Raw genomic sequence first — 23,415 nt, 5'->3', positions numbered from 1 at the left:
GTGCATCCTGATTTTGATTGTACATTGAACATAAACTTGTTAACTCGCTGTACAACACAACACAAGACGACTGAGTCATTTTGGTAAACTCTGCAAACGCTGTGTTTTTGTGCACTTTTGTTTATTATTGTTATTTATAACAGTTATTTTTGACTTTTTCAAATAAAGAGATTAAATATATGTGGTGGACAGTACACTCTATAAATGGCTGGGTTATTTTTGACCCATACTGGGTAAATATTGGACAGAACACATCACCCAATGTTGGGTTGTTGCTAGGCAACCATGGGGTATAATAACACAGCAGTTTGGTTAAAACAACCCAGCACTGAGTCATTTTTTAACCCAGCGGTGTGTTCTGTCCAATATTTACCCATTATGGTTCAAAAATATCCCAGACATTTTAAGAGTGTACTATTTCATTTTATTTAAATTAAAAAAATAAAACTATTAGTAAATAATATTTACCAGTAGTTGTTTCTGTTTTCTTTATAATCAGCTAATACGTGACAAACAATGAGAAACTGTACTGTACAATCCATAAAGCACACCAATGTGAATGCAAGGTTTGCTAAGGGGAATGCGTAATCAATATATCTGTGACGGTACTCTCTAGGGATGGGACGATTACCGGTTTCACGCTTAACCACTGTAAAATGTCCTGACGGTTAGTATTATCGTTTAAAATTTAATTATCATTACAACCGTATTTGATTACCGTGATTTTGAAAACTTTTGTAAATCCTGTCTAGCCAGAATCCGTCCCATCCCTAGTACTCTCTTATTGCATGGGATTTATATATCAATCTTGCCCATTTTTATTCAGTTCCTCTCTACAGTACTGGGCAAAGGTTTTAGGGTTAACACCTTACAATAAGGTTATATTTGTTAACTTTAGAAAATGCATTACTTAACCCTAAATAACAATGAACCAAATAGTTTTTCATTTATTCATGCATATATTAACTGTTGTTAAAGGTGTAGTTCAGGCAAAACTGAAATTTACAACATGATTTACTCACTCTCCAACCATCCTCGATGTATATGATTATATTTTTAGAAAAACACAACCGTTATATTAGATAATGTTCTGGCTGTTCCAAGCTTTATAATGGTTGTAAAAGGTTCTTCTGTTTTGAAGGCCAAAAAAGTCAATTCATCCTTCACAGCTAGGGCTGTCACGATTATGAAATTTGGCTGACGGTTAATTGTCTAATAAATTGTGAAGATTATGACAATTAATTGCCTGGTTTAGGGCTTTGATGATTATGGGAATTATTGTCTGTTTTCTTGTTTTGACATTTAATTCCCATAAATTTTTTCTTTGTTTTGAAATAATTTTCACACATTGTTGTGATTATTTAAATTAAATATTTTGCAAGGTTTACCTGGCAGTACATATCAATACACATAACACATATTTAAAAGTTATCTGATACTGTCTCATTTATACAGGCGCTACAGCTCCCCCTTGTGTTTTTTAGAGAGATGTGCAATCATTGCGGTGATCTGATATCATCGCGATAAGGTAAAAAAAAATCACATATTTAAAAGTTATCTGATACTGTCTCATTTATACAGGCGCTACAGCTCCCCCTTGTGTTTTGTAGAGAGATGTGCAATCATTGCGGTGATCTGAAATCATTGCGATAAGGTAAAAATTCACATATTTAAAAGTTATCTGATACCGTCTCCTTTATACACGCGCTACAGCTCCCCCTTTGTTTTTTAGAGAGATGTGCAATCATTGCGGTGATCTGAAATCATCGCGATAAGGTCAAAAAAATCACATATTTAAAAGTTATCGGATACTGTCTCATTTATACAGGCGCTACAGCTCCCCCTTGTGTTTTGTAGAGCGATGTGCAATCATTGCGGTGATCTGAAATCATTGCGATAAGGTAAAAAATCACATATTTAAAAGTTATCTGATACCGTCTCCTTTATACAGGCGCTACAGCTCCCCCTTGTGTTTTTTAGAGAGATGCGCAATCATTGCGGTGATATGAAATCATCGCGATAAGGTCAAAAAATCACGATGAGACGATTACTTAATCATTGTGACAGCCCTATTCACAGCAGTAATCCACACAGCTCCAGAGGGTTAATAAAGGTTAATTATGCAGAGAGCCATATATTAAACCCCAAAAATATTGCTTCATCATGAGAGTTTAGCAGGAAGACATCAATTGAATTTATCAGAAAAATACATATATATACACTTCTATTGTTATCTCATTTGTAAGTCGCTTTGGATAAAAGCCTCTGATAAATGAAAATGTAACTGTATTAATATGTTTCTTGAATGTTTTGGTTTTACTGTCTTGTTCTGTGATAGATTCATAGATTTATAGATTTTTAAACATTGTCCAGGCTTTAAAATGTGCACAAAAGTGGACACGGCTTATGTTGACCTTTCCGTGTGTCACATTGATTAAGTTTGTGTGGTTTATCTGTTCATCCCATGAGAAAATCTTTTGTGTGGTTCTGTTTTATAAGATCCAGTTAATATGTTATGTTCTCTGACTGTCTGCTTTCAGCAAGGTCAAAGCAAGCAGCTATTAAACATCTCGTCCAGCTAAAAATAACACACGGACACACATTGTTCTCTCTCTCTCTCTCTGTCTCGAGAGAGGGAGCTTCATACACTTGTGCATGCACACTCATCTGAAGGTTTGTTCAGTAAAAGCAAATCAAATCATTCTTCAGATCTTCACTTAAAGAGGAAACACATTAACTTTTAAGCTGAAGCAAGTTATTTGACTAGGTTTTAAAATCTTAGTTATCTAGTTCTCCATAGGCTGCACAAAGCATGTAAACCAAGTCACAAATGTTTTGAGTGTTCGGTTACTTTTGAAAATGTGGATGTACATGCAGTGTTTGAGTTGGTGCAAAGAGCAATTTATCTAGGACAGGAAAGCAGGCTCCTGAAATCATGCAGTGCACATCTGACGTATGGAGATACACAGAGCTCTCTGGTCTCAACCTATACACTATCAGAAACACACTTTAATAGTTCTTGTGTAGTGATCTGCTTAAAGCCTTAAGCTTGCTCTTATGTGTACTGAGTAACAAGACCAGCATGCATTAGCTGCTAATGCCGCTCTCATCCACGAAGGGAAATTATCCTGCTGTATTTTTACTTCTTTATGGTGTAACGGATGGGTGTAATATGAGCATATCACGGGGAGTCATTGAACAACGAGATGATGGATATTTACAGTGAAGAAGAAATTGGGATGGAATTGCTGTGACTCTCCTGGTTGGAATAATGCCCTGTGAAGCTTTCGTTGTGCCTCACGCGATGTAGGTTCACTTCTAATGGTACTGTAATTGGCAAAAGGGCGACATTGAGAAAAAAATGTGTAATCACACTCTTTTCATAACACTTCCACATGTCACTATGCAATAGCCATTGACCAGCAAAATAAATAAATAAATGAAAATAAAAAGATACACTGATTTAGAAGCATAATGTGTGTTTATGTATGTCTTTAGTTTCTGTATTGACGATTGTCTAGTAACTTAGCATATAAAACCCTAGTTTTTCTCTTTTCTGGAAGGATCTGGGTGGCATGAGTCCTCCTCAGAGGAACTGGAAGGGAATTGCAATCGCTTTGCTGGTCATACTGGTGGTCTGTTCCCTTATCACAATGTCTGTGATACTTCTCACTCCAGGTACAGCTGCATATTCATAAAGATAACATCTGCATAAGTTTTTACTCTCAATTTTGAATTTGCAGCTCTCTAGCTCCTCCAACCTTTTGTTTTTGCTGACTATCTGATGTTCTTGTCTGTCTGCATGTGTGTCGGTCTGACAGATGACAAGTTACCGGGTAGAGACACCAAGTTAACTGTGGAGGATCTTTTCAGCACCGATTTCTTTGTGCATGACCCTGAAGCTCGTTGGATCAATGGTAAGACAATATCACCATGAAGCCACACAGATAGTGTAATTCTTATGGCTCTCATTCGGTAATCATAAAACCCCATCATGAGAGGATCAGACACTTGTGTGGTTTATATGTACAGTGGTTCCCAAACTTTTTCAGCGTGTGGCCCCCCTTGTGTATTCCTTCGCTGCCCTCCAAAGAAAATTTGTGACAAAAAACTGTTCTAAAACTCAACATTTTAATAATAAAAAAACCATTAAAAGTAGGCTAATACTTTTTGTTAGTAGCCTTATTTTTTTAGGTTTAATTACACAGAATTCATGATAAATTAATGTATTTTATAAAATGTCATAAAACTGGGGCCCCCTTGGCACCATCTCGCGGCCCCCAAAACCACTGCTGTAGACTACTGTGTCATTTGGCTATCAACAGTTGACATTGCAGATTATCCTGGCCAAGAACCGCACAAATCAAAGATCGACAGCCCAACATGTAAAGCGACAATTAGATTTTTTTTAGTTTTAACAATATTTTGATGTCATTATACAATACATTTAAACCAATACCATTATATACTTGTACAGTAATGATGTCTGTCTGCACATTGTTTTAGGTGAATGAGATTCTTGGGACTAGTAACACTGATTGATTCAGTCTTGGGGTCAACATGAGATATTTATTTGAAGCTCCCTGTAGACTATACAGAGCACAGCAAACAGTGTGACAGCTAATTCTGATTCCTGTTTGCTTTCTCCTGCAAACACAATAGTCATTTTATAAATCAACACAAAACAAGAAATCATTTAAAGCAGCCTGGGTTGTAAGTGGACTGTATGTTTGAGGCACAGTTTATCTATAAATCATCAACATTTGTGATTAAAGGTAATGTTTTTCCTGATTCCATTTTTCAAACTTAAGTTAATGTGTAATGTTGCTGTTAGAGCATAAGTAATACCTGCAAAATGATAAAGCTCAAAGTTCATTCCCAGGTGATATATTTTCTTTAACAGAAGAAGTCCCCTTTTAAAGGAACAGGCCCAGATTTTGGGAATTTAGCACAAAGACTGGAAGTGAATAGCTTCAGCTAGCATACTGCTCCCAATAAGTAAGAAAATAACGTGAACATTTTCCTATTTCTGAGAATATAGTTCCCAGTATGTATACTGTTAAAAGATGGCTGTGTCTCATATGACCTTGTTATTTGTACACAGTGTGACTATACAAATCACAACACATAAATAGGAAAATGTTCACATTATTTTGTCACTTATTGGGAGCAGTTTGCTAGCTGAAGCTATTCACTTCCAGTCTTTGTGCTAAGCTAAGCTAGCGGGGTCTGCGTCAAACAGAGTTACAGTACGCACGGAGATGAGAAAGGTATGTATGGACTTATCTAACTCTGGGGGATACGGCAAAGAAGCTAACTTCCCAAAATCTGGGCCTGTTCCTTTAAAGCCTACAGCGAACGGCCGGTTTGGACTACAGCCCTCTAATTCCTGCTTAAATGATGTCAATATAAGAGTTTTTGCCTGAACTCCACCCACAGGAATACGTCAGTCGCCAGCTTTGGCTCAAACGCTAAGCTGCTGTCGAATCACAACACACTAAACTTGAGCACGACCGATTTATCGTTTTGCTGATTTTATCGGCCGATATGAGCATGTCGCAGATATATCTGTATCATTTGGTGTTTTTAATCCGTCTCTTTTGCCCACTTGCAAGTTGTTAACGCAAGCGGAAGAAATGACGCGAGGCGGAGAAGAGAAGTGGCGCACAGTTTGTGGGAGTACAGCTGCTTGTGTTGTTACTGAACATGCTCATTTCAGAGCAATTGATTAAATAAGCTTGAGCAACTTTTACACCCTCGCATAATGAAAGAGGCGAAGAGCAGATGCTTTCGTTTTATAAAAAGTTTAAAGTCACTAAACATAACTTACTATAAAGTTAATAAACAATGATTTTATAAGTTTCCATTTTCAAAATAAGCCCAATATAACATTATTCTCATCAAAACGGACAATGATTCAAATTATATGTATTTTGTTCTGTTTGTGTTTTAAAGTTATTTATAATAAGTCAAGTTTACTGTTTTGTGCACTCATATCAGAATCATTTTGGATAATAAAGTTTATTGTTAACTTATTGTTAACACACCTGCCTATATACATATCTTTGTCACGTTATTTTAAGAGTTTGATCACCACATTTGTGAGTGGTCATTGCAAAAATAGTATTTATATATAGTATATTCTGTTAATGTATATAGTGTATTCTATGTACAGTACTGTAGTAGTATAATATACTGTAGTATATGTGTACTGTACTATAATATACACATAAAGAATATCGGCCAATATATTGTTATCAGTCTTTTTTACTCCCTAATATCTGTATCGGCATCGGCCCCAAAAAATGCATATCGGTCGGGCTCTTCACTAAACAAGCTACACAATCAGAACTCGTTACGTATTTCTGAAGAAGGGACTTCATAGAACAAGAAAGACATCAGCCCGGTTTTGTAAAACAAAGAATTGTGTGAAAAATACTGTTTTTTACACGTGAAACATGAACACATGTTATATTGTGCACTGTAAACAAACAAAGCTTCAAAAACACAGAAAGAATCGGACCTTTAAAGCTCTTTAAGAGAAAATCATAAGCCATCAAGTATCTGTTTCCACAACGTAAAGTCAATGAGATGAGGTCAAAGAAGTTGGGCTAGCCTGTAGGAAGTGTGTGAATAATTGGGTCATTAAACTAAAGAAGCAAGGCTGTAAATCCCTTTAAGCAGGGTTGAAGCATGCCTGATCCATAGCTTATGGTATAATGAAAGATTTATGTGCTCACTACTCCAGAACAACCATTGGTCCCTGTAAAAGTTGAGCTCAGTGATGTACATGGTCTCCTCCCTCATCATATGACTGACCTCAGAACAGAGAGCGTCTGATTCAGCAGGTGATCGGACCGATAATCTGACCGACTGTTCTTGCTGAACGTTTAATTGACGGTAAATATTTTGCCGTATGAAGCATCACATGCGTTGGCATTACGTATGAGGATGAGGCTGAGTGGTAGATGTGCCAGTTTCTATGGTAACAGGAAGGGGGAAGGGGCATTCGGGTCTTACACTGGCGGCAACAGCATGAATATTTCATTGTGTGTGTGTGTGTGTGTGTGCAGCAGAATCCTTCAGCAGGCCAAACAGAACATCAGTGACACATAAACATCATGCAGTCCAATCTGATGTAACCTTGAGAGTAAAGCATCTTTATGCAGATATTCCTGTGTGTATGAGAGCTGAAGAAAACAGGAGTATGCATTTTTATATCAACATTACTCCTAGTTTCACACATTGTGAGGAATCCTTTCATATACACAGCTATGGCTGGCTTCCACTAACAGTAATGAGAATGACTTCACATTATTTAATCTGAGTCTTCAGACAAATACTATCCCAAAAATCTGAAAAAGCAGCTTATGTTCTCTTTTTACTATTTGCCTTCACTAAGCTTGAGGAGAGAGCAGCATAGGCATATTTTTATCTATAAAGGCATACTGGGTAAACTTCCTTATGCAATCTTCTTTCGATAAAAAACTCTTGCTATGAGTCTCGCTCTTCCAAGCAAGTACCTAGGTTTTGCTCAGAATTTGGTAGAAAGGCTTTTGCTTGTGCTGGATCTTTGTTTTAAAATAACCTCTTTAACAGGGCCGGAATGGCGCCCACTTTTCAGAGTTTCAGGCCCAAGACCGGCCCACTTTTTCCATGGTGGAATTCCAAATTAGCACTTTTACCAAATTGGATAAATGAAGCAACAGTTCAGCTTCTTACTTTTGTGTAGTTTTTATTAATACCATGGTTTAACAAATAATGTAAAGGTTAAATAATAATGAAATAATAATCTACTTATTCACTACAAAACATTATTAGTAATTAAAATAAAACAATAATAATAAGTAATTCTACTGCATACACAGATCAAGCTTGAGTTTTGTTATCAATATTAAACTGCATAATATTTGCAAAGTCTATGAATTGCCTTGTATAGGGTGATAGACAAAAGGCTAATATTTGGTTTAAATTTTATATTTTGCTTGTAAATAGGTTGTATATGACCACTTGTGCTTGTCCTCTTGAAAAATACATCTGTAAACTTGGCACATTTGGCAGCATCCTCCTCCAATGCCTTTTTCAGCCCCTCCTGGCCTCTTCCTCCCACCCATCCTCCCTGAAACGCGTACCGTTACGGTTGGGCCACCCAGCTATCGGTAGGCGCAGCAGTACCTAAGAAAAGTATGGACCAAACCAACTCTATGGGAGGGGAGGGGGGAACTCACTCACATGGTAAAACCCATGCAGAGGCTGTGCGCTGCCATATCAGAATGAGGAACATGTGTAGTGTTATTTAAGAGAAGATAAACTCACTAACATGACAAATGATTAATAAAACAAAAAGTGAAGCGGCCCACCAGGAATTTTTCCGGTTCTCCTGATTACCCACTCTGTGCCTGCTCCTTAATACCTTAAACATTTAGGGTCATATAGGGTCATAATAGAAGAGTTTAAAGCACTGCTAAAAAGGATGCCGCAGAAGAGTAAAATTGCTATTCTTGCGCCTCATTCAGATCACTTCATCGCTGTGTGTTGCATGTCTCTTTCAATGAGGTCGATAGGAGGCGTTTCTAAATCTGGTTATGTGCTAGATGTTATTGTTAGGGATGTTTTCAGTAACATTTAAGTGAGATACTATTGTACCCATTGTAACATAACAGAGACAACAAGGGTAACGTTGATATTTTTGAAATTATTACTCAGGGAGCTGCAGAAAAAGGAAAGAATGGAGTAAAACAAAATACACACACTCACAGAACATAACAGGTTGTCATAATCAAATGACATCATCTATTCCACTATCTGGTGATGAGAGAAGGGTGACAGGAACTTCATTGCTTGGTTCCCATTGTTAGTCGCTCCTGAATCCTGAAAGAAACTTTTCTTAACTTTTTTCCTCAAAGACAAAATATTTGACCATTTGACCATTAACACAGCATAGCAGACCTAATCCACCAACAGCGAGAGAATCTGTAAACTACTCCATGTTGAGTAGGGAGTAATCTGTAAATCTTCGCACTAATGCAATCACTCCATCTCTTTTCAATGTTTTTTTTTTAATTAATATATAAATGAAGAAAAACAGCTTTATTTTATTTCTGTAGCAGTCCCTATAACGAGTTGTTGTGGTTTTTTAAGAAGAATCATTTATTTCAAATAATTTTATTAAATATATGTAGTTCCACAGCTGTACAAAGGAATTTATAATAAATAATTATGAAATAAATGACATAATGCATATTTAGGAAGCATGCATTTTGTTTTATTACCATTTGGCAGTATATGCTTCAGGATCACTGGTAGCCCGACATCTGGCCTTCACGTTGATTCGAACTTACATGGCTCGAAACTGTCTGAAGCTCTTGAGTGTTTGAGCTCCACACGTCAGCAGAATCGGTCTTTCTGCTTGAAAAGGTTGAAACAGCTTTGATCCGGTAGAGCTGTAAGCTTTGGTTCTTTTGTCTGCTTTTCTTCATTTTAGACAATAACATCCGGACAGGAAATTTACCTTTACGTGCTCATGAATTTAAAAAAACAGATAAATGAAACAGACCAGTGAAATCCTACTGGTCTGTTTATCACCGCATTTGTCTGGACAGTGTAACTTCAACATTTTGTCTTAGTTCTTGCTGTTTCCTGCAGTTCATTTTAATGCTCATTTTGTCAGGTGTTTTGTTAGGATAACATGGCATCTGACTTTTGACATCTGATGTGATTGAAAATAAAATGTAATACCATCAAATTTAAATTTTGATTGTTTATTAATTTACTTGCCAATTTTTCCAATTTACTTTTTACCAGACCAATGTAAAATCAAGTACCCGCACTACTTACACTTAACTGTACTCTACTGTTTACTTTTATTAGAATCTGAAGTTATATGCAGAAACCACAACGGACATGTCATCAAGTTTAACAGCCTGACAAATGAAACAGAGATTTTGCTGAAGAACACCACATTTGTAAGTCAATCACTTTTCAATACAACATGCATGAAAGCAGTTCTGCAAAGACAATTTTAAAAGAGAGATCATTTTCCTTTACAGTAAATATGTGACTAAATACAGAAAATACAGAAATGTGCTGTGTGCGCTCCATTTTAAATTGTGAATTCTTTTTTAAATTATGCCATTAAACATGAATGTGTATCATTGCGCTCTCCTCTGTACCATTTGGTTAATCGTGAAGAATGTAACAGCCTAAATATCTGAGTATTACTGGAAATAAATATGGGTGAGTGATTGTAAAATCAGGAATGTTTCGTCACAGTCTCATGCAATAATAACAATAACAACATCATTTTTCCCCCAGGATGCTTTTAAAGCCACCAGATTCTCCATCAGCCCTGACATGAAATATGTACTGTTCGCCTACAATGTCAAACAGGTTTGCTTTCTGCTGTTCTGGTGTTCATTGTTGTATAAAATGTTGTTTTGTGATTTTTTTTATAAAATATACCAGTTTCTTACACATATGTAGAAAAGTGCTTGAGCAGGCCTCTTTCACCTTAATATACATATAAGAGGGGTTCAACAGTTTTTCATGCATTCTGACTTATTAACACAGTTAAACAGGTGGATTCCTCATGCTAAACATGGGAAAGGGTTAATATATAATTTAATGGAGGATTTCTAATAAAGATAAACAGATGTAAAATATTATATACCAAAAAAACATTTAGGGGTGGTTTCCCAGAAAGGGATTAGACTATAGTCCTAGAGCAGTGTTTCTCAAACTTTTCAGCCCAAGGACCACTTTATCTTCCAACTTTTTTCTGAGGACCACCTAACAGAATCCCACTTTAACACGCAACCAAAAAACAACAAAATAGGAAGGATAAGCTACATTTATGTTTAATATGCAACTGTTTCAAGTCAAAAAATAATTATTCCAACACAAATTCAATGATATGATCAAAAATTATTACATGCATTTTATTTCATTTGAAAAATTAAAGTTGAAATGAACTGCAGTTTAACTCTTTCGCCGCCATTGACGAGATATCTCGTCAATTAAGAGAAAACACTTCCCCGACAATGACGAGATTTTTCGTCTTTCCGCAATACCGCTATTATCCACAACTTATACATCCCGGAAGTAGCGCTTCAAGTGAAAGAGAAAGAACTCCGTGTGTGTTTTAAAGATCGCTCTGCATCTGATCTCTATCAAAAGTCCTTCGCAAAAATGGAATTATCTCAGCTTTTTGCTCAAAATTGGGTGAAATCTACCCATGTTTGAGAGGTAAATACAAGAGAAATAATAAAGGTAGGATAAAACATTTTTTTTTGTTTGAGAGCAGAGGGTCTGTTCTTTCATCTGATATATTGTTTGTTTATATATTTAAAGAAAAACATTTTCTGGAAGGCATTCAACTTATGTGAAAATCATGAAAAATGCTGGCGCTGGCTGGCAACTTTTTTTTAAAACGCTGGCGGGGAAAGAGTTAATATAAACAACACACTGCACACGTGAAAACAAAACTGCAATTAAACATACTGTAACAGCCTAGGTCCCACTTAATGTAATTCCAAAGAGCCATTAGGTGACTTAGGTGGTGGGTATATGAAGTGTAACTATGGTTGTAACTATGGTAACAATAACATGGTGAAAATTTTTTCCCCTAATGTCCAATATCATTGAAATTACTGGGATTTTACACATGAAACAATAACTGGTAAATGACAAAACTAATAGATCTGTGGATTTTATTTTTTGAGATTTCCATCTAAAACTTAACGTGAATATTAATGAGATGAGTGGTGCTGCTTATCACACATCAGTTTCTAAATGTCTGGCTCCAAAGAGGAGAGTTTCAGTCTCATACTAGGCTTCACGTTTAGTCGTTTGCGCTGTTTTGTTTTCAAACCAACCAGTGTGGAAAACCCAACTTCACAGTTGTATGTAGTTTGGAAGGGCATAAGCACTTTGAGGGCAGATTCTGCAAGCTTTGGATGTTCAGGAAGGAGTTGAGCCCAGAAGTCTGTTAAGGGCTGTTGTTTGAATTACATTTTGAGACCTCCATCTGATGCAATGTCCCCAAGACTATTGCCTTCTTGTATTGAGAGCTTGATACATTGCTTAATGATGTCACCAAATGGATTTCTGATCAACTCAAAGTCCACATCTAGCTCTGGAAAGTATTTTCCCAGCTGGATGTGAATGCCTTGTAGATGTTCCTTTAGGTCTGTGATGGTGTCTCTTCAGTTTCGCGAAGAAAGTCCGCTAGAGTGGGGAAACAGTCAAATTCACGGCGATCGATATGCGCGCACCAGAGCTTTAATTTTTCCTTTAATTTTGTCCTGTACATTAAAGACTGTGACAGCGTTTCCTTGCAGTGCTAAGTTGAGCGTATTGAGTGTGCTGAAAATATCTGCAAGATAGGCTAGTTTTGAAAGCCACATAAAGTCATGAATTCGATCATACAGTTCATCAGCTTGGTGCAGAAATAATTTAACTTCATTGCGCATTTCAAAAAGACGACACAGGACATTGCCACGGGACAACCAGCGCACTTCAGTGTGGAACAGAAGTTTTGTGTGCTCACTCCCCATTTCTTCACACAGGACTTTAAAAAGATGCGAGTTGCGGGCCTTGCATTTGATTGAGTTGACAATTTTAACTGCCTCGTCCAAAACAGTTTTAAGGCAACTTGGCATCTTTTTCACCACGAGCTGTTCTCAATGAATGCAGCAATGAGTTGACACAGTGGATGGAGCAACATTATGCACACGCGTTACCAGGCCCTTGTGTTTTGTCATTGCTGTTGCACCATCAGTGCAAACTCCAACACAACATTTCCAGTCAATGTTATTATGCACAATGAAGTCATTTAGTGCATCAAAGATCGCTTCTCCTGTGGTGTTCGTTGGAAGGGATTTACAGGACAGAAAATACTTGTGGACTGATCGCGCATGGATGTATCTGACAAAACACAGAAGATTTGCCTCGTTACCAATGTCCGTGGACTTGTCCAACTGAAGAGAAAAGAAGGGACTCTGGTGTAATCGTGTGATCAGCTGCTCTTGGATATTTTCGGACATTGAAGTTATGCGTCGCTGGACAGTGTCATTGGACAGAGGTACTTTGTGCGTGTCATCACTAGCTTTCTTCCCTAGCATTGTTTGCCATAACTTTAGCAGCAGGCTTAACTAGAGTCTCTCCAATTGAATGGGGTTTTCCCGTTTTTGCAATGAGTAGAGACACTTTGTATGATGCCTCCGTAGCCTTTGCATTTTTACCGGGCATAAAAAACTGTGAAGTGTTTTTACTCATGTGTCGCTCAAGCTCATCACGTTTTCTCTCAAAAAATGACACTGGTTTATCTGTACAATCTTTGTGCTTAGACTCAAAGTGACGCTTGAGTTTGGATGGTTTCATTGCTTCATTAGCCAATATTTCATAACACAAAACACAGTGAGGTCTAGGATCCTCAAGATCCCCAGTCCAAGAAAATCCAAACTTTATGTACTCATTGTGATATTTTCGCTTAACTTTCTCACATGGTTTTCACTCTGTGCTCTGGGGGAGTGTGGTAGCCAGTGGCTGTGACTCGGTATCTTCGATCCCGGCTTCAGTGGGCCTTTGTGGTGCTGTAGTTTTGCTGCTTTCAGTGGACCATTGTTCTTTTCTTTTGACCCCTTTTTGGTTATTAAAACACGTCTCGCAAGGGCATTCTAAATCTTCTTAAATAAGAGATGATTTTATAAACACTTGCCTATAGGTAATCTTTTTGCAGACCACAAGGGGGCGATGGCGGACCACTACTGGTACGGGGACCACACTTTGAGAATTTCTGTCCCAGACTAAAATAAATGTACAAGCTGTCCAAACTGAAAGCCAGTTGCACTGACATATCTTAAAGGAATAGTCTACTCATTTTCAATATTAAAATATGTGATTACCTTAACTAAGAATTGTTGATACATCCCTCTATCATCTGTGTGCGTGCACGTAAGCGCTGGAGCGCGCTGCGATGCTTCGATAGCATTAAGCTTAGCCCCATTCATTCAATGGTACCATTTAGAGATAAAGTTAGAAGTGACCAAACACATCAACGATTTTCCTATTTAAGACGAGTAGTTATACGAGCAAGTTTGGTGGTACAAAATAAAACGTAGCGCTTTTCTAAGCGGATTTAAAAGAGGAGCTACATTTTAAGGGGTAATAGCATTTTTGGGAGTACTTCGACTCGGCGCAGTAACACCCTCACTCTCCCATTATGAGAGGGAGAAGGGGAGCGGACTTTTCAGGCGAGTCGAAGTACTCCCAAAAGTGCTATTACGCCATAAAATATAGTTCCTCTTTGCTCGTATAACTACTCGTCTTAAATAGGAAAAACGTTGATGTGTTTGGTCACCTCTAACTTTATCTCTAAATGGTACCATTGAATGAATGGGGCTAAGCTAAATGCTATCGAAGCGTCGCAGCGCGCTCCAGCGCTTACGTGCACGCACTCAGATGATAGAGGGATATACCAACAATTCTTAGTTAAGGTAATAACATATTTTAATATTGAAAATGAGTAGACTATTCCTTTAAAATACATCAGTGCCCTTTGTTTTGTCTCAAAAGGACACAAGTAATGTTTTTAGTAAGGCATGATTGTTAAAACTAGTTATATTTCCCAATTAAACTAATGCCTATTCCTGTCCGGGAAATTGCTAATTTTAAACCAAGTGATGCCTAATTTTAAACATAAAGGTAATAGCCAAACATAGGTGTAGTATGTGAGTGTGATAAAATAAACAATGTTTTATATATCCACAATAAGCATAGCACGATGCTCGGGCCAGATGGCATAACTAACTGGAGACACAAAACAAATCTTAACACTTTTCTCACATGTTTTATAAGGTTTAGCAATGCGCGCAAACAGTAACTCTTTGGCAATATGAAGGATGCACTACTCTATATGTACTGTGGCGGGAGAAATCAGACACAACTTGAAGCCCGTAGGGGGCTTTATTTAGTGACAAAAGATATGGATGCATCTGTCTGTAAAATAAAGGGGCAGCTGTAATCAGAGGCATGTAGAACTGGTGAGCGCCTAGTGACTAGAAAGCATGCTCTGCCTCATCGGTCCAGTGCACCTTCTATGGCTGTCCCTTCTTGGTGAGGTCTGTAAGGGGAAAATTTAGGGATGAAACAACAGTGATGGCCTGCCACGCAAAAAAAGGCATGTACCTGGGACTTGGTGGGATGTGTGCTGAACTGCCTTACTGCTTCTATTTTCGGTTCTTCTGGCCTGATGAGCCCTCTGCCAATCCTGTATCCCAGGTACTGCTCCCCTGACAGGCCCAGGTGACACTTCTTTGGGTTGGCGGTGAGTCCTGCTTTCCGTAGTTCCATCAGGACTATCTTCAGCCGTTCCAGGTGGTCCTCCCAATGTTCTGAGTGAATAACCACATCATCAATGTAGGCTTCAGCATAAACTCAGTGTGGACTTAGCACAATGTCCATGAGCCTTTGGAATGTTGCTGCCGCCCCATGTAAACCAAAAGGTAGGGATTGATAATGCCAGTGTCCTCCAGGAGTGTTAAAGGCAGTCTTTTCTTGAGCATCCTGAGATAATGGCACAATAGTGAGGTCAAGTGTTGATATGCATCGAGCCCTGCCAAGGCGCTCAATCAACTCATCCACACATTGGATAACAATCGAACTGTGACACCTTGTTCAGCTTTCAAAAGTCATTACAGAACTGGTAGGTTCCATCTTTCTTGGGTACCATGACTATAGGACTGGACCAGGGCTTCAAGATTCCTCAACTACTTCCAACTGAAGCATCTGTGGCACTTCCTCCTCTATAGCCTGTCGTCGGGCATCTGATACACAGTAGGGCCGCTGCCTAATGATGATTTCAGAGAGGGTGCGAATCTCATGGGATAGGACATCAGTCTGGCCTGGGGTCTCTGAAAACACATCCGAAAAGCTGCTTACCAGAGCCTCTAGTTCTTTCTTTTGAGCTGCAGAGAGTTGTTCTCCCAGGTCTACCATGACCGACTCCTGTCTGGCTAATGCGACCACTTGGTTGGCTGGCTCAACCCACCTCTTTAATAAGTTAACCTAGTAGATCTCCTCCCTCCCGGTTGGCAGACACGATAATTTATCGTCCCACTTTCTACAACACAATGTACGGCCCTTGCCATGAGGCCAAGAATTTACAAGTGGCATTCAGGATTAACACCAAGACCTTGTCCCAAGGAAAGAACTCACGTGCTTGGGCTGGACGGTTGTATGTCCACTGCTTGGCCTTTTCGGACTCTGTTAAATGCTCCTTTACTAGGAGCATAATACTGTCTATCCTTTCCATCATCTCCTGCACATGCTCAATAAAAGTTGAATGTGGGGATGCTTGGCCCTCCCAGACCTATTTGGCAATATCTAACAGCCCTCATGGTTGACGCCCAAAGTAACTTGAAGGGAGTTAATCTGGTAGATGCATGGGAGACCTCTCAAATTCCAAATGGTACATAAGGAATCATGATGTCCCAATCACGCCTGTCTTCAGCTACCACCCTTTTCAGCATTCTCTTCAGAGTTTGATTGAAAAGCTCCACTAACCCATTTGTCTGGGGGTTGTAATCAGAAGTACGAAGTTGCTTTACTTTCAATAATTTGCTCAAGTCTGCCATAACCCGGGAGACGAACAGAGTTCCCTGGTCCATCAGTATTTCTCTGGGAAGGCCTACCCGGCTAAACAAGAGAAACAGCTCCTTGGCAATGTTCTGGGAAGTGGCTTTCCACAGTGGCACGACCTCAGGGTACCGAGTGGTGTAATCCACAATGACCAAGATGTGTTCATGACCTGATCTGATCGTGCTGATCGTGGCAGCGGTCCCACCAGGCACATTCCAATGCGCTCAAAAGGTACCTCTATAATAGGCAGTGGGATCAGCGGGCTGGGAGGAGTATTTTGAGGGGCAGTATGCTGACAAACATCACAACTTCTACAAAAACGTTTTACCTCAACATTTACTCGGAGATTAAGCGGGTTCTGCCGGTGATCATTGGTCAGGCATCAGCTGGGCATCACGTTGAAGGACGGCCAGTAGATCAGAGGTGTGCTGACTTTCACATTTACCGGAACTGGGTCTGTTTGTCTCATTGTCCTCGGGTCGAGGACAAGACGGAGAGAGAAACAAAATTATGTTAGCATAGGGGCCATTCACATGTAATGCAAGTGTCACACAGTGATGTGGTTTAAATCAGCTTAGTTCCTGACAGACTAACTATTGCGGCATAATTATGTAATCCACAGTTGAGGATTTTGCAAATTTGGTGCCCAATGCGAAGGTATATATGGTAACTAAGGGTCACCTTCCGATCTTTAAGAGAAAATGAAACCTGTCGACCCGTTTGACTAAGGCCTGAAGCCCCACTGTCGTCGTTAATGCAGGTTCAGTGGCAAACGGGTCTATATTGCATATTATTTACAAGACCACGAGAAAACACCAACATCTTTACCTGACCATACGTGTCAACCCATTTGACTAAGGCCTGTAACCCCACTGTCATCGTTAATGCAGGTTCAGTGGCAAACGGGTCTGTATGGCATACTATTCACAAGACACACGAAAGCGCCAAAATCGCAACCCGACCATACGTGCCAACCCATTTGACTAAGGCCGGAAGCCCCACTGTCGTCGTTAATGCAGGTTCAGTGGCAAATGGGTCTGTATGGCATACTATTCGGAAGATAAAAGAAAGCGCCAAAATCGCAACCCGACCATACGTGCCACCTGTTTGACTAAGGCCAGAGGCCCCACTGTCGTTGTTAATGCAGGTTTAGTGGCAAACTATTTAATGCAATTCATTTAGAAGTGTTCATGCAGATAAGTTTTTTTTTATTTATTTGGTTGGTCTGTGTTATGACCGTAAGTGCTTTGTTCCATAAAAATAACTATTGCGAGTTAAGTACCTTTACTAGACAAATTATGCGAATGCTTTGTTAAAGAGAAAAGTTTTAAGTTTAAATTTAAAATTATCGACTGTGTCTGATTCTCGGACATCGGTTGGTAAATCATTCCAGAGCTTAGGGGCTAAGTAGGAAAAGGATCTTCCACTTTTAGACACTTTTGATAGTCTAGGGATAATCAAGAGACCAGAATTTTGCGACCGTAGTGTGCGTGACGGATTGTATTCTGATAGTAATTCTCTAAGATATGAGGGTGCTAGGCCATTTAAAGCTTTGTAGGTGGTAAGTGATATTTTAAATTGTATGCGATAATTAACTGGTAGCCAGTGTAAAGATGCCAGAATTGGGCTTATGTGGTCATACTTTTTAGATCGAGTAAGTACCCTTGCAGAAGCGTTTTGAACTAGCTGAAGCTTGTTTACCTGATTTGCATGGCATCCCCCGAGTAGCGAGTTACAAAAGTCTATTCTGGAGGTCATAAAAGCATGGTTAAGCTTCTCTGCGTCAGATGTAGACAGTATATGGCGTATTTTTGAGATATTTCTAAGATGGAAGAATGCTGTGCGCAGACGTTGGCGATATGACTATCAAAGGATAAGTTGCTGTCGAACATCACACCTAAGTTCCTAACCGTGGAAGATGGCACCACAGTGCAGCCATCTATGGGCAACTTGTAATCTGACATATTATGTTTGTAGCGATTCGGTTCAATAATAAGTATCTCTGTCTTATTGGAGTTGAGCTTAAGAAAGTTATTTGCCATCCAGTCACTAACATCGCTAATGCAGTCTGTTAGCTTAGAAAATGTGTGTGTTTTGCTGGGATGTGAGGAGATGTAAAGCTGGGTATCATCCGCATAGCAGTGAAAACTTATGTTATGTTTCCTGATAATGTCTCTTAGGGGTAACATATATAACGAGAACAGGATAGGACCTAAAACTGATCCCTGCGGTACACCGTATTTAACCAGGGAGTGATAGGACTCTTCCTCATTTACATAACAAAAATTTAAGACGCTCATCTCTCTTTGTGCTTTGCCAAACGAACCCCCCACTGTTACCTGCTGAAACAGAGTACACATTTAACTGAGAGACATGTGGCTCACCTTCTAATTTGCTGTCCGTGACAAACATCACTGGTTGCTGCTGGGGGACACCCCGCTTCCTTCCTGCTTTGCGTGGCTGGCGGCCCCCTGGCCGGCTATATTGTGGGTGACAGAATATGGTCAAATCCAGGCCAGTCACGCTAACCCTAAACCAAGTAGGAGGGGTACGGGCAGATCCTGGACTATCCCCACTTCCAGCTTCCTGGTAACTGTATGAGCTGGCACATATCCTGTGTCCCCATGCACACAGGTAATGGGCATCATTGTTTTACTTTCATCTCTCGTCAATGTGACATCAGGACAGGCCAGGCATACTGAACTGCCAGAATCTAATAAAGCTTTCAACGGGCGCCCATCAACCCTCACTCTTCTTTCCGGTGCCTCGGTGGGAATGGCCCTATGCATGATACAGCCTGTCAGCCATACACGTACTTCATCACATGGGCCAAGTGTGACTGCTCTGCCTATTGGCCTAGTGGTGACCTCCGGCGGCTGTCGGTCACTCTGCACCCTTCAGGGAAACCCTCCAACTCTCGATCCAATCTCCAGTGCTTGAGCCACCTCTGCCAACTCCACTGCCTGCACCAACTCACCAAGTGCCATAGATTGGCCAGTAATAAGCCACAAATGGGCTAATCTAGAGAGCAGGGATGCCTGCACTCAGACTGAGGCCCACAGTCTGTATGTCCATTTGAAGAATGACTGGCTTGCACAGAATGGTGATAGCCCCACCCATGCTAATATCTATTGCTTAAGGGATGCATAATCAGTGGCCGATGCAGGGGATAGTGAATAGTAGGCACACTGTGCCTCCCCTGTTAAAAGAGGGCAATTATGCTGGCCTACTCAGTCTCATCCCACCCCTCTCGTTCGGCCACCACCTCAAATGTGTGGAGGTAGGCCTCTACATCATCAGCCCCTATCAACTTTCTATGCAATTGGTTTGCCATGGCTTGTGCACTGGGGAGGGGAACTCGTTGGGCGTTATCTAAACAAAGTCGTTCAAACTCACGTTCAGTCCTCTCCTGATGTGCAGCCAACTCCTCTGCAAACCTCTGTTGGCGGTGTGAGACTTCGGCCAGATGCCGCAAGATATCCTCCATGTTACTCTGAAGAGAGAATGAGAGAGAGACGGGTTTATGATAATTGGAGAGCAAAAAAATGGTCAGTATCTGTCCTCAATTTCTATATGCCTGCATTCTCCACCAGTTGTGGATGGAAAAATGAGGATCAGACACAACTTGCGGGGAAAATACCCTGTAGGGGCCTTTATTTAGTGACAAAAGATATGGATTAGTGCAAGTGTCCAAAAGGGTAGAAGAGCTGGTGTAGCAGAACTGGTGAATAAGAGCCAATTTACTGAAGAACTGCAGCATGGGTGCTATAGTATTCACTGGAGCCTGCAGGGTAAAGAAACAGAGAAACTGTTAGTATGGAGTTGGGAGATCCAGCTTCCTTTGAGCTTCCCTCTCTTCTGCTTATATCCTCTCCTCTTGATGGCCATCAGGTGGCTCCTATTCCCAGACTCCCCCTCCTGGTAATTGGGTCATCTTTGCTTCCATGACAACACTGAAAAGTGCTTGGGCAGGTTGCTGCAGTACTCAAGATTAGCAAGATTAGCGAGAGTTGAGTTGAGTTTATTTTTTAGTTTAGTTTTAGTTTAGTTGAGCAGCAGTGGCTCAGTGGTTCATGTAGGTTGTCTACAAACCGAAAGGTTGGTGGTTCAATCCCCGGCTCCACCGGACCAAGTGTCACGGTGTCCTTGAGCAAGACACCTAACCCCAGCTGCTCCCGACGAGCTGGATGGCGCCTTGCATGGCTGACACCGCCGTCGGTGTATGAATGAATGAATGAATGAATGAATGAATGAATGAATGAATGAATGAATGAATGAATGAATGAATGAATGAATGAATGAATGAATGAATGAATGATTTTATTATTGTGTCTTGCATACTACTGTATGCCCAGCCCTAATAGGCTTATAAGACACCAACATCACCGAACAAATAAAATAATTAACAAACATTAAGCACAACTTACATACACTTATTTAAATAAGCAAGTCTGTCGCATCTTCCACGCTGAAGCAGCTAAGTCTATACTTAAAGCAGCTGAGGGTTGCTGGACGGTGTATTTGTACGCGCTCACTTGGCTTAAGTTAAATGTCATTAAATCAATGTCCACTCACCATTTGAATGCTCAGAGTATTCATTTTATTTAATGTGTTGCATTGTTGTAAAAGCATGGCCTTGTGATACGGTCAAAAAACTGTGTGTTCACCTTCCTCCAGCAACACCTGTCACCTGAAGGAAGGTTCCTACCTATATTCACTGAATATAGAACAGTGACACCTAGTGGACACCTTAACAAGACAAATGGCTCTTACATACCGGCCCCTAATTGGAACACATACCAATTTTCAAAACATACAAAAGAGCCATAAAACAAATACAAATTGTAAGCACAATAAACATACATAATGATTGTAACACTCTCTTAGCCCATAGATTCATGCAAGAAACAAAGCTTTGCTATTGGCCTATCAATAACACTGGTCTTAGTTTGTAAACGCACAGAGCGCACCAGGCCTTTCTTATCAGGAAATGTTTCTAAAACTCTTCCAAGAGGCCAGGAGCCCCTAGGTGCCGTTGGATCCATAATGACCACAATGTCCCCAGGCTTAATGTTATTCCTAGTTTGGTTCCATTTCTGCCTCTCTTGCAGCAAAGGTAGGTATTCTCTAACCCATCTCTTCCAAAATAGGTCTGAAATGTATTGAACCTGTTTCCACCTTCTTTTTATGTACATGTCATGCACATCGAATAATCCAGGAGATAAGGAAGGTTTTCCTTTCAGCAACAATATATGATTCGGAGTCAGAGCTTCAAGATCCATTGGGTCATCAGACAACTTGGTGATTGGTCTATCATTCAAGATGGCTTCAGTTTCACACAAGACTGTATGTAAACCATCATCATCAAGCGTCTGCTGTTGAAAAACTGAAGTGAGGATTTTTTTCAGCATCCGGATGACTCGCTCCCAAACTCCACCATAATGGGATCCAGCCGGAGGATTGAAACTCCATTTTATGCCCTTCTGACATAAAGCTCCTTGAATTTTAACTTGATTCAGTGATGAAAGTGCCTCCTTAAGCTCTCTCTCAGCCCCTATGAAATTTGTGCCATTATCTGACAGAAGACGTTCCACCTGCCCTCTTCTACTGATAAATCGGCGCAGTGCATTAATACAAGCATCTGTGTCAAGGGAATTGGCCATTTCAAGGTGGACTGCTCTGCTGGCTAAGCAGGTAAAGATGACACCATACCGTTTTACTGTGCTTCGTCCTCTCTTCACCTCTATTGGACCAAAATAGTCAACACCTGTATTAGTGAATGGCGGCTGGTCTGGCAGGATCCTCTCCTTAGGCAAGTCAGCCATTTTCTGCCCCATCAGTCTTGCATTATATTTTTTACAGAAGCAGCACTCTGCTATGATCTTTCTTACGGCTGTGGTAGCACCTGTAATCCAATATTTCCTCCTTAACGTAGACAACATATGGTTACGCCCACTATGGCCAAGCCGTTGATGTAAATCTCTCAATATCAGGGTAGCCACATGCTGATCTTTAGTGAGAAGTAGTGGATACTTTGTGTCTTCTGGCAATGAGCCTCGTATCAACCTCCCTCCAACTCTCAGAAACTCATTATCCAACCATGGGTCCAGCTTATAGATGGTACTGTGTTTGCTTACTGTATTCTTTCCAGAAGACAAAGCAGAAATCTCCTCAGGAAATCTTTGCTGTTGGCAGTAGCAGATTATAGCCAACTCTGCTTCCAAAAGATCCTCTGCCGACAAGATTTGTCCTCCTGTTGTACCTTTAGCCATCAGTTTTTCTTGTGCCAAGGCATTCTGCTTATTGACATCAATGGCATCAGACTCCCTCCTCATGCGAGCCCTTGTCAATAATATTCCTTTCAACCTGAGGAACCAGGCAACTGCCACTCGAAGTCTCCTCCAATCTGAAAAGTAAGCTATCAGCAGATTTGTACCCTCCAGTGCATCTTGGGTATTTACCACATTCACAAAGGCTTCTTTCTTGACCTCGATGTCATCAACAGCTACTGAAGTATGCACAATGTTTTCGGGCCAATCCTCTTCTGATTTATACAGGAACTTGGGGCCTTCTATCCATCTGTTGTGATTAATGAAATCTCCAGCCCTCCTTCCTCTGGATGCATCGTCAGCTGGATTCTCCTTTGTGCCAACATATCGCCATTGTGCTGTCTTTGTGGCCTCTCTGATGATGGAGACTCTGTTTGCAACAAAAGTATGAAAACGCTTGTCTTCATTCATGACATACTTGAGCACAGATGTGCTGTCTGTCCAGAAA

At 40.2% G+C, this 23,415-nt stretch overlaps 1 protein-coding gene across 3 annotated transcripts in view; it reads left to right on the top strand.

The window, feature by feature from the left end:
* LOC129451464 (inactive dipeptidyl peptidase 10) overlaps positions 1–23,415 on the top strand; it is a 70,842-nt gene that overhangs the window by 11,958 nt on the left and 35,469 nt on the right. For all 3 annotated transcript variants that reach the window (XM_055214618.2, XM_055214616.2, XM_055214617.2), the window contains exons 2-5: positions 3,564–3,678; positions 3,822–3,917; positions 9,871–9,965; positions 10,315–10,389. In XM_055214618.2, coding sequence (XP_055070593.1) covers positions 3,564–3,678; positions 3,822–3,917; positions 9,871–9,965; positions 10,315–10,389 — 381 coding nt within the window. The remainder of the gene's footprint in view (positions 1–3,563; positions 3,679–3,821; positions 3,918–9,870; positions 9,966–10,314; positions 10,390–23,415) is intronic.

This window comes from Misgurnus anguillicaudatus, chromosome 17, assembly GCF_027580225.2.
Source record: "Misgurnus anguillicaudatus chromosome 17, ASM2758022v2, whole genome shotgun sequence".
In the NCBI taxonomy this organism is placed as follows: Eukaryota; Metazoa; Chordata; class Actinopteri; order Cypriniformes; family Cobitidae; genus Misgurnus; species Misgurnus anguillicaudatus.
Note: the sequence above shows the minus strand (reverse complement) of the source record. Positions and strands in the feature narration are given on the sequence as shown.